The sequence below is a fragment of the Myotis myotis genome, unplaced genomic scaffold (assembly GCF_014108235.1).
Source record: "Myotis myotis isolate mMyoMyo1 unplaced genomic scaffold, mMyoMyo1.p scaffold_m19_p_5, whole genome shotgun sequence".
Classification (NCBI taxonomy): domain Eukaryota; kingdom Metazoa; phylum Chordata; class Mammalia; order Chiroptera; family Vespertilionidae; genus Myotis; species Myotis myotis.
In genome coordinates, this window is record NW_023416357.1 from 101,650,060 (window position 1) to 101,661,841 (window position 11,782).

General features: G+C 56.8%; 1 protein-coding gene across 1 annotated transcript; it reads right to left on the reverse strand.

Moving 5' to 3' along the window:
- Window positions 1-318: 318 nt before the first annotated feature.
- On the reverse strand, window positions 319-5,317 carry PRSS22 (serine protease 22). Its single transcript, XM_036309871.1, has 6 exons — window positions 4,855-5,317; window positions 3,810-3,836; window positions 3,166-3,337; window positions 2,634-2,911; window positions 1,380-1,537; window positions 319-790 (listed from the first exon to the last, which is right to left on the reverse strand). The coding sequence occupies exons 1-6, from the start codon at window positions 4,934-4,936 to the stop codon at window positions 536-538; spliced, it is 972 nt and encodes a 323-aa protein (XP_036165764.1). The 5' UTR covers window positions 4,937-5,317; the 3' UTR covers window positions 319-535.
- Between the last annotated feature and the right edge of the window lie 6,465 nt (window positions 5,318-11,782).

Consider the following 11,782-nt stretch of genomic DNA (forward strand, 5'->3'; position numbering starts at 1 on the left):
CACAGGGAGGATTCGCGGAATCAGCTGTGAGTCACTGGTGAGTCAGCTCCTGGGGGTGCGAGGCGTGGCTGCCTCAGCTCAAACCCGGAGACAGGCCTCTGGGCGCAGGGGGCGTGGTTTCTCCCACCAGCCCTGTTTTGGAAACCCAATCGGCAGGGCCCTGCAGCCACCAAACCCTTGGGGTGCTTTCATGTGGCAGAGCTGGGTCTCCTGCCTTCTCTCTATAAAAGGACAGTGCAAAGGTCAGGGGTCAGGGTGTTGAACCCCAGGTGGACCCCTGCTCCCCAATGTCCCCATACAAGGGGGAAAAAAACAGGATCTGGGGAATAAATAATTTATTGAAATTGGGGGAATAAATAAAATATGCGGGCGGGATTACAAATAACTGTAAAAATCATTAACATATATACACAAAGGCGCTCCCGGCCCCAGGGGTGGAGCCTGAGCCCGGGGCGGGGCGAGGGCGGGGCCTCCCAGCGGAGGGCGGGCGCCCGGGAGAGGTAGATGGCTTATTTACAGCGAGGAAACCACGTGATCAGGCCGCGGGGCCGCCCCGGGCCGCCCGGCGTCCCCGGAGGATTCTTAACCCCGACGGCCGGCTCCCGCTCGCGTAGGAGTGTCCGCGGAGCTGCACCCCTTGCACGATCCTCTGCACCCAGGACCGGTGGGCGTCCAGGCTGATGTAGACGCCGGGCCGGTTGCGCTCCGCACAGCCCTCGCCCCAGCTGATGATGCCGGCCAGCAGCCAGGCGCCCTCCACCTCGCACATGAGGGGGCCTCCGGAGTCGCCCTGCGGAGAGGAGGGCAGGTTAGGGACCCACCCACGTGAGGCAGCGGGTGGGCACAGCCCAGGGTCCGACACAGCGACGGCGGCGGGCGGTTCCCTTTGTGGGGAGAAGGCAGTTATCCATCCTGAGGCCCTGAACTCCACCCAGGCAGGGAGGGCGGGTAGGACGTGCCTCCTGGGCTCGCTTCTGGTGACAAACACCCCGTGTGAGACCTCCTCCCTCCTCGGTGAGGCAGAGAGTACTGTAACTTGTGGCACGGATGGGGAACTGAGGCTCAGAAAGAAGACATGACTTGCCCAAGTTGGCAGCTACGGGCAGCAGGGTAGGGTAGGAATTGCAACCAGGCCTTACCATGTCCAAGGCCAGGCATTGGGCACCATCCTGCCATCCTCCACCCGGGACAGCTCCCCGAGAGGGCGGGCTGGACACCTGAGGTGCCCAGTCTATGTTGGATGTGTGAACAGATGGGTGAGTGACCGAAGCCCCTGGAGGCCTGTTCTGCAAGCACCTAGGGGACTGCAGGCCACAGCTGGTTCTGGGAGAGGCCCAGCCAGCCAGGAGGAATCTCAGGGAAGAAGGTGGGGTGCTCACCAGACAGGCATCACGCTGCCCCTCCAGGTAGCCTGCGCACAACATGTCCTCGGTAATGGCTTCCTGCCCAGCTCCCCGCCAGTACAGGCGACCGCAGGTTTCCGAGTCGATGATGGGAACCTTCAGCTTCTGTAGTGTCTGAGGGTGGGGCAGGGGCACTGGGAACGGGGAAGAGAGAGTCAGGCCTGGGAAGTTCTCCGGGTTGCCTCATCCCCTTTGGCAGCGCTTCTCAAAGTCTAATGGGTCACCTCTGTCAAGGTCTCCAAAGAGGGTTGCGGAAAACCCGAATTCCAGGCCTCCACCTCCGGACCTACTGAATGAGACGTGAGCATGCAGCTTTACGCTCTGAACTGTCAAACAAGGTCTCTGATGCCCACAGATGGGTAGACCCAGTGGTCCAGGTTTGTCCCGTCTCAGGCACTGCTTTACCCAGCATGGGGACTGCGATAGGTGAAGTGTTCAATAAGTGAGCATTAGGTGTTGAATGTCATGAAAACTTGAGGAATTTCCTGACAGCCTGGAGGTGGGAGGAATTGTAGACACACCCTCCCCCCGCCCCCCACATGCCCCCACAGCCCATAGTTCCAGTTCTCACAGAAGCCCCTATGGACCATGGGGAGGCTGACACCTGTCAGTGGGATCTCCAGATTCCACAAATGGTGTCCTTTCTCTTAGTTCTTCTGGAATCTGGTTGAAGTCCTATTTTTCTGATCTTTTGTCCTTTCTTAGTCTCTCTCTCTCTCATCTGTCTTTTCCTGCCTCACTGCCTCTTACCTTATCTCATCTGCTTTGTGTTTCTAGATGGTGTTTTCCAAACCTCCAAACTCAGTTTGCAATTATTATATTTTACAGTCCTGGAGACTGTATTTCCTCCTGGGAATTTTGCCTGCAATTACAGCATGCTGCCACCAGGGATGCCACGCCCATGTTGGAATCTTGGGGCTGTTTTCATATTCCTGGCATTCAGCTAGGCCCCACACATGCCTCCTTCCAGCCATTTCTAGATCACTTAATATCTTTGTTGCTCTGGCTCAGAACACAGCGGAAGATACCTTTCATTAAAAATGACCTGAAACTGTCTACCTAGGCTTCCATGATGCCACATCTTTGGGTTGTAGTCCATCTTTTTGTCTGTCATGCTATGCCACTGGCCTCTAAGCTTTGCTGCCAGGGCACCTGTGTCTCTTAGTGTCCACCACCCTCTGTCCGTATCTCCTTATCTGTCCCCAACCACATGGTGGAGAAGAGACGCACCTCCATCATGGACACTCCCCCAGCCTGCAATCCAGCAGTTGGTGTTCGGAGGGAAATGGATGGAGGAATCAGGCAGGCAGATGGGCAGGATTCGCTCAGAAAACTCGATGGAGTGCTCAAGGCGCACCAAGGCGATGTCTGCACGGGAGCCCTCCTTCCAGGAGTACACAGGGTGGGGCAGCGCCCAGGCAATGCCCACCTCCTGGGACCTGGGACCAGGATTCTCCAGCTGCCAGGCGCCCAGCAGCACCGTGAACTGGGATGGCTTGTTCAGAGTGCTGGGAGGAAGAGGGAAGGGGGTGGGGTCAGGCAGGAACCACTGATGGCCAGGAAGGGTCCGGGAAGGGTGGTTGGGGGAAGAGCAAGCACAAGAAGTCCCCACAAAAGCAGCAGCAGAGCCTTCTGGGAGGAGCCGGGTCGGTCCAGAGGGACCCAGACTGAACCGGCGGTGGCAGCCGTGGCTGTGTGAGGAGCCCGGGTGTGGGGCAGGAAGGAAGCTGGGGACTCGAGTGGAGGAGACTGGCTGCCATACCCCTTGAAGCAGTGGGCGGCGGTGACCACCCAGCGCCTGGTGAGGAGGGAGCCCGCACAGTGGTGGGTCCCGTTCTTCTGGATGCTCACAATCCAGGGCCACTCGGCGTCGGCGCTGTCCTCACCACCCACAATCCGGTTCAGCTGCTGCGGCTTCCCACAGGCAGGGGAGGCTGGCGGAGGAGGGTCCAGTTTTCTGTCACCCCCTCAGCATGGTCCTCAGCCCCTTCCCTCTGCCCCATCTCCAGAGGCCTGTGCTCCACTGCCTCGCCCTCTGCCCTGCACGGACCCCCTCCTCTGCTATGTCTTCCCCTGACCTGCTCTTCCTCTTCCTCTGCCCTCCCTTCTGGCTGGCCTTTCCCCTCCACGTAGCCCTCAGCCTTGCCCACAACTCTATCCTTTTACCTCCTTGGCCATTTGCCCTTCTGGACTCCAGCTGCTCTTGGCCCTCTCTCCTCCAGTCCCCAGTCTCTGCTCTGTCCTCTGGGCCTCCTTTCCTGCCCGCTCTCTAATCCAAACTCTGCCTCCTTCTGACCACCCCCATCCCCCCCCCCCCCCCCCCCCCCCCGCAGACAGACACACAGACACTGCCCTTCCCCTCAGACGCCCTCCATGCCTCCTCCCCTCAGGGCGGTTCCTACTCACCAGGTGTCTTGGCAGCACTGAGAGTGTCTGAGGACAAGAGAAGGGAAGGGTCAGGCCAGTTTGAGAGGAGGCCCCCAAGTGCCCAGTGGAGAGAATGGCCCCCCAGCGTCCAGTGGAGTGGACCTCCCCCCAGGCCCAGTGACCCTTTCCAGTCTCTCATTCCCAGGCCCCTCCAGGCCTTCCCAGGTTGGGCATTGCCTGGAGCCTGGAGAGCACGGGATGGAACTCTCATGCTCTCATTGTGAGCTGAGCCTTGCACATCCCATCAGCTTCCTCCAGCTCATGCTCAGGATTCATCCCACCTGCTGGGGGGGGGGAGAAGCTACCCCTGGGACACCTCTCACGGAGAGTGGGCACACACCTGACCCTCTCGGGCTTCCTCCCTCAGACCTAAGTCAGCGACCAGAGACTTCCTTCACCTCCAACCCCAAGCCCAAGGCCTGGATGCTGCTGCCCCAGAAGATGGAAGAAACAGGAGGGAGGGAGCCCTGACCAGTGTGGTTCAGTGGTTAGAGTGTCGGCCCAAGCACCAAAGGGTCAAGGGTTTGATTCTCTATCAAGGGCAGGTACCTGGGTTGCAGGTTTGATCCCTGGCCCAGGCACATGCAGGAGACAACTAATCGATGTGCCTCTCTCACATCTATGTTTCTCCCCCCCCCCCACACCTCCCTCCCTCTCTTCCACTCTAAAAATCAATGGAAAAAATATCCTCCAGTGGGAATTAAGAACAACAAAAGAATTAAAAATAAAGAAACAGGAGAGAGAGAGATGAAGACAATAATGAATTTGGTCAACAATAACCACCAGAGATGGAGCATATGAAACCTCTTAGTACCTACCTGCAGTGTCTCATTTAAACCTTGAGCATCATGGAGCAGTCAAATAACAGAGAGGGGTGGGGGGGTGCAGGGGAGAGAGCAAAGGAGGAGACTGGATTCCGGCAGGCCCTGGAAGGAAGGTGGCTGAGTCTAGAGGGAGGAGGAGGTGATCCTGAAGGGGCAGAGAGGGAGGTAGAGAGGGAGGGGCAGCAGGTCCTCGGACTCACCGGTAGAAGCCAGAAGCAGCAGGGAGGTTAAAATCCTGAGGCAGCCCCCACCCAGGGCTGGGGGGGTTCTGGACACAAGCATGTCCAGTGGGGGTGGGGCCACGGCCTGGCGAGCTGTGCCGTGCTGGCCACAGGAGTGTTCAGAGTTCCCTGCAGGTCACCCCTGGTTTTATCCTCGGAGGCGGAATGCTGTCGGACCTGTCCCCCCAGTGAGTGGCTCAGTCCCTGCCACTCGGGGCTGTAGGTCACCAGAAGGGGTGGGGCTGCCAGGAGGAAATGAGCCTTAACGGGAACTGGGGGGCTCTGGCCGAGACCCCTGCCTCTGGACTGGGCCAGTGGACTCGGGCTCTGGATCTGGGGCTCAGGACACCAGCTCCAGCTGTGGGCCCAGTATCTGGCCTCAGGAGGGCAGGCTAGGGAACCTGGACCATGGCTTTGACACTGACCATGGAGTTGGGGGGTGCAGAGAAAGGTGCTCATAGCTTGAGAGGAAGGGGGTCCAGGTGGGGAAAGACAGGTGCTCAGACCCAGGAGGCTCAGGTATGAGGTCTTGGAGAGGCCCCAGGGCTTTGGGGAGATGCGGGGGCGGGGGGGGGGGGGCGGGCAGCCAAGGGGATTGCCCAAAGGCTCAGCAAGGCCCACTGCCTCCAGGGGCTGGCTGACCTGACTCAGCCAGGGGAACTAGCCCAGCCCGGGGCTCTGGGATCCCGTTAACCCACTTACTGGAAAGCCATGAATCAGGCCCCCAGTGGCTGCCAGTTCTGGGGCGGCCTTCCTGTGGGCCCTGTCACTCAGAAGCCCTAGGACTCACCCTACTCACCCTTCACCTGTACTCCCAGGAAGCTTGGGTGGGCGGGGCCAGCCAGGCGCTCTGTGGTTATGACTTAGGAGGCTGCCTGGAAAGGGCTGGGAGGCAGGGTCTCCCTCACTCTGCCCCACCCCTGAGCTCCTGCATCCGAGACCCCCAGCCTGAGGCCAGGTCTTCCCTGACTCAGTGCCCACACTCAACTCCCCACCCCACGCAGGAGGAGCAGGCTGCTTCCTCCTCTGAAGCAGGCTGCATCTCTGTCCCTTCTTTCACTTGGTCAACACACCTCAAGCTGGGCCCTTGCTACGCCTAGGGAGCGGGCAAGACGAATAACAATAGCAGCTGGCAGTGTTCAGTGCACCAGGCGTCACCTCCTTTTATCCTCAAATTCCCTTGTTATTATCCCATCCTGCTGATGGGGAAACTGAGGCCACTTAGAAGGGTTAGTGACGTGCCCCAGGTCCCCCAGCTGGCGAGTGGTGGAGCTTGGAGTTGAAACCTGAGCCCGAAGACAGGCAACTGGACTAGACTCAGTGGAGCCTAGAGACCTCAGCCCAGTGGATGGGTACTGGTCACCAGGGGTCATCTGTGAGCGTGGGTGGGGGCCTCAGGAGCCCAGAGGAGGCACCTGACTCCCCTCAGGGGGTCAGAGAAGGAGGGCCTTGAAACTGAGGCCTTTTGGAGAGGAAGTTGAAGGTGGCCCAGCAGAGGCAGGACAGAGGGAGTGAGTGCGGGGTGACTCTGGGGCTGGGGTGCAGAGGGACAGGGTGCTGGGAAGGGGCTGGGGGCTGCTACACCAGATCCTCAGCTCACCCCAGCTGAATCAACGTGTTCTCCCCCAGAGCCTGCCCCAGGGGTGCCCACCTCCTCGTGCTGGGGGGGTGAGGGGGTTTCAGTGGTGGCAGGGTCCTGGGATCCCCTATAGACTGTCAGTGCCGAAAAGGATCATGCTGTGTTTACTGGGCCTGCTTCCATTGGGGGGCAGGAGGCAACTCAGGTTAAACTGCAGGGGCGAGCCCCTGTCCGACCTCCCCCAAACACAAGCCATGGGAGGGGCGCAGGAGCCTCGAACAGCCCCCAGGGTTCAAGGACTGGGGGGCAGGGGCGGAGGGACTGCAGGAAAAACCCTCACTGAGTGGCTAAGGCGAGGGGCCATTTCTATGGGGCCCCTCAGCAGCCAAGCAGGCATTTCCTAGGTAGGGAGAGGGTGCCTCCCTCCTCCCCTGCTCACTCTCCTGGGTCCACCTCTGCAGCCTATGGCTAGCCATGCCCCTCAGGCTCCCCCAACCCACTCCCTTCCTGAGAATGAGGTGATTGGCCTCCCCAGCTACACTCGACAAACATTTATTGGGCGCCTGCTGTATGCCAGCCCTTATGCTGGGCACCGGGACACAATGGTGATAAGACACAGGTCCTATCTTCAGGCAACACACATCGCCCTGGGGATGGATGGGAGGCAGGCGAACAAGTCATGACAGTGAGGTGTTGTGGGGGTGGGCACAGAGACCCTGGGCCTGGGGAGGGAGTGTCAGGAAAGCATTGCAGTGGGCATGGACTCTGGAGGGCCACCCTGAAGTTGGGTGCAGTGGGGACAGTGTGAGGAAGCTCCCCACGGGTCCTCAGATTCTAGGGCCGTGCCTGGTACACGTCAAGCCTCAACGGATGTTTGTTGAATGAATAAATGAGCGCGGGAGAGGTGAGTCTGGAGGATCCCACTAGGGACTGGCGCTCCAGCCTCCTGCCTCTCCCGTTTCCTCTTTGTTCCGGGTTTTCTCGCCTTTCATGACATCTGGGTCACTGCCCAGGTGACCCAAGAGGCAGGCGTGTACCTCAAGATGATTCTGTCCTAGAGATGGGGTGGCCGGGAAAAGCGCCCTAAGGAGCAGGGCCCAGTGGGAGTGGGAGGCAGAGGAAGTCCTGAGCAGCCAGTGAAGACTTCCGCGCACAAGTCCTGGGCAAGGGCCCCAGAGACCGGCTCCGCGGTTCCCAGGACCTGGAGACCCCGGCAGGACTCAACAGTCACTCAACAAGGGGCCGCCGTCTGCTGGACCCACACGAGGCACCCCGGCTGGGCCTGAGGTGGATGGGCTGCCCATCCTGCCACCCACTGCCAAGCCGTCTCAGAGCCGTCAATGAATCGAAACAAGGTGTAGATGACAGACGTGGCCGCAGAGGCCTGACATGAAACAGCAGCTGGAGCTGGCAGGGCTCAGCCCAGAGAAGTGACTCACCAGCAGCATTTCAGACGTGGGCACCGGGGTCAGGGCAGAGATATGAACAGGGGTATTCATTCATCATCAGCCAAAACCTACTGAGCGCCTATTGCGTGCCAGGCACTGCCCTGTGAGCTGGAGACGCAGCCGTGAACAAACCCCAGACGGTCCTGCCCTCGTGGCAGGAAGGCTGGAGGAAACAGAATCAAGACGGTAAATCATTTCGTCTGACAGATGATAAGGTTCATGAGGAAAACCAAGACAGGGAGGGGGTTAGCACAGGAACAGGGGGGCATTGGGAGGTGGAGATGGGGGTAGGGGGTTGCCATCTTAAATCAGGAGCCCCGTGCAGTGCTCACTTTCGAACTGAGACTTGTAGGAGAGGGGGTGAGAGTTGTGGGTGCCATCACTGGCCCTCCAGCCCCAGGAATGGCTCGGGCGGGCGGGACTGGCAGATTTGAGCCTTGGCGAAGGAGAGGCACAGTGGCTGAGGGGCCCTGGCTCTGCTCGGGGAAGGGGAGTCCTCCCAGATGCTGTGAGCCCACCCCAAACTCCAGGTAAGCTGCTCGGCCTCAAGGAGCCCTTTTCCTCATGGTTCTAGCTGTGTGCTCTGAGACCAGAACTGCAAGCCAGCTGTGGGATCCAGCCTTCCAGTGGGCTTTGTTAGACCTGCAGTGCTGTTTGGGCAAATCTATCTTTTTTTTTTTTTTAATCTGAATTTTGACTAATGCTGCTGTGAACATGAGTGTACAAGTATCTGCCGGAATCCTTGCTCAAACAGATATCTGGCCCCGAATGGGTGACTCACTTGGTTGGAGCGTCATCCTGTACACCAGAAAGGTTGGGGTCCAATTCCTGGTCAGGGCACATATCTGGATTGTGGGTTCAATCCCTGGTCAGGGTACATACTCAGAGGCAACCAATTGATGTTTCTCTCTCCCCCCCACCCCCTCCTCTCTCTCTAAAAATCAATGAAAACATATCCTCTGGTGAGGATTTAAACAAACAAACAAGAATAACAACAACAACAGAGATTTGTAAACCCATGTTCATAGCAGCATTATTCATAATAGCTGAAAAGTGCAAACAACCCAAGTGTCTATCGATAAATGAATGGATAAACAAAACGTGGTTCATCCACACAATTGAATATTATTCAGTCCTAAAAAGGGATGACGTACGAACACGTGCTACAACATCGACAAACCTCGTGGACGCTATGCTCAATGAAAAGAGCCAGACACAAAGAACAAACGCTGTATGATTCCACTTATGTGAGGCGGCCCCTGGCGTCCTCTGACTCCTAAAGACAGAGAGTAGATTAGAGGTCACCAGGGCCTGGGGAGGGGAAAGAGGGAGTTTCATGGGGACAGAGTTTCGGATGGGAAGGTGAAAAAGTTCTGGAGATGAAGGTGGTGATGGTTGCACGACATTGTGAATATACTTAATGCCACTGAACTGTACGCTTTTTAAAAATATATTTTTTTGATTTTTTTACAGAGAGGAAGGGAGAGGGATTTAGAAACATCAATGGTGAGAGGGAAACATCGATCAGCTGCCTCCTGCATACTCCCTACTGGGGATGTGCCCGCAACCCAGGTACATGCCCTTGACCAGAATCGAAACTGGGACCCTTCAGTCCGCAGGCCAACGCTCTATCCCAAACCGGTCAGGGCATGAACTGTACACTTAAAATGGTTAAAATTCACCTAAACCGGTTTGGCTCAGTGGATAGAGCGTCGGCCTGAGGACTAAAGGGTCCCGGGTTCGATTCCGGTCAAGGGCATGTACCTGGGTTGCGGGCACATCCCCGGTGGGAGATGTGCAGGAGGCAGCTGATCGACGTTTCTCTCCCATCGATGTTTCCGGCTATCTATCTCTCTCCCTTCCTCTTGTAAAAAATCAATAAAATATATTTTTAAAAAATGGTTAAAATTATAAGTCTTGTGTACGTTGTTCTAAAACGAATATCTGAATGTCCACTTTTTCAGGAACATTGGAAGCTGTGGCAACACTGGGCTCCACTGGCTGAGTCGCCCTGATTGCAGCACAGCCCCACCCACCCACCCCCACTCTGCCCACCGGCTGGTGCCCTGGGTCCTTGGGCATTTCCTGCTCTTGGAGGGCAGGGCCTGGGACACAGCAGATTCTCCATCCCCCGCTCAGGTAGCTCAAGGTGAGCTCCCAGAGTGAGCAGCGCTCTCCAAAGGAGCCAAGTAAACAGCAGCTCCCTCCTCCAACCTGGGCCTCAGTTTACCCATCTGGGAAGAGGATCCGTCAGCACAGCGGTGCCTGTCCTGACCACATGATACAGGGCTGCTCAGGTGTGAGGGCTGGCAGGCGGCCTTGCAGGGCTGAGTGCTGATTGAGCCATGCGCTGGGCTGTGCTCATCTGCAGACAAGGTTTTCTGGGGCACTAATGGTTTTGAGAAACCTGGCCTGGTTGGTGCCGTGGACACTGGAGGACACTGCTCGCTGGCTGGGATTTCATCACCTCCCCATGGGGATGTCCTTCCTCCCATCTGACCACACTCCTGAACTGTCCTGGAAATCAGATGTTGCTCGGGACTCCCTGCCTCTTGGAGACTTGGGTTGAACTTGGCTCCAACCCCATCCCAGGTCCCATATCCCTCTCAGGAACCCCCCCTCCCCCCACCCTCACCGGCTCCTATGCTCCAGACTTCACACTTTCCTCCATCTCCGCCCAGGTTCCTCATTCTCCGTTTTGTCCTGGCCCCAAAGCTCTGACCCTTCTCCCCTCCACAAGAATCCCATCCTCACATTGCACGTACATCAAATCCTTTCCCCATCTTCTGGCTCTCCGACCCTGGGCTGGTGGTCAGGCACTCCTCACCCCCACGTCCCCACCTAAAATTCTGGGGAATAAAAATTTTCCCATCTTATAACATCATTGCCTATCCTCTTGCCATTTCTTTAAAATGGGAGATGAATTGGACGAAAACCTTACACCTATGGATGAGGACAGTGGTGGGAGTAAGGGCATGGGGTGGGGAGGGAACCGGGTGGAGGGGAGCTATGGGGGGGGGGGAGGAACATCTGTAATAATCTGAACAATAAAGATTTATTTAAAAAATAAATAAAATAAAATGGGAGATGAGCATTGCCTCCTTGCCCAGCATTCCATTCTCTAGCCTTAAGGATCCCTCCTCCCGGTCCCTTTCTCGACCCCAAACTTTCTAAAAGGCAGAGCTCCCACCTCAGGAGCCCTCAGATTCTTTGAGAGCTGGACTTCTGAGGTCCAGGTGTTAATTATGTGACACCAGGTATCTTCATTCTGACTAGTGTCTTCCTGGAATACAGAGCACTGCTAGTTCTTGTGGTCTACTAAGATCTTCAGGCCTTTTTTGTTTTTTTAGATGCAATGATGCCTGCTTCTCCATCTCTTACTCGTCTATCTCTTTCTCTATGGCAGGTCTCTATGGCAGCTTCCTCAGCTTTCCTTTCATGGCTTAGAGTACTCTCCTAGGTTTTGTCCACAACCTTTTCCTCCTCCAGAAAAGTTGGCTGTGTATTGGAATTCTTAGAGTTAATCCCATTTCCCCTACTGTTTTCATGGAAAAATACCCCATCAGCCTGGATGGAGAATGTTTTTAGGGAGAAAGATGGTCAGTCCTTCTACATAAATGTCACTGGGCTGTCTACTGTGGGCATCAGAACCCCTCCCCCACACCCCCCTACCTCCCCCACCCCCACCCCCCGCCTCCCCACTCCTAACTTCCCAGTCTACTCGCTGTTGCCTTTGGTTGATGGAAAATCCTTTCTATTGCTGCCACCACCACCACCTCCATAAGAATTATCTCCTTGTGTCTGGCTAATTCAATGAATCATAGGGAAGCTTGAAGCCCCCTGTGCTTGCCTGTTTGTTTACCTCTAAAATAACATGTTT

Coding starts and splice junctions, on each gene's coding strand:
- PRSS22 (XM_036309871.1), bottom strand. CDS start 4,936: ATGCTTGTGTCCAGAACCCCCCCAGCCCTGGGTGGGGGCTGCCTCAGG. Junction 3,338..3,809: donor CAGTGCTGCCAAGACACCTG/GTGAGTAGGAAC, acceptor CTCCTCCGCCAG/CCTCCCCTGCCTGTGGGAAG. Junction 791..1,379: donor GGCAGCGTGATGCCTGTCTG/GTGAGCACCCCA, acceptor TCCTCTCCGCAG/GGCGACTCCGGAGGCCCCCT.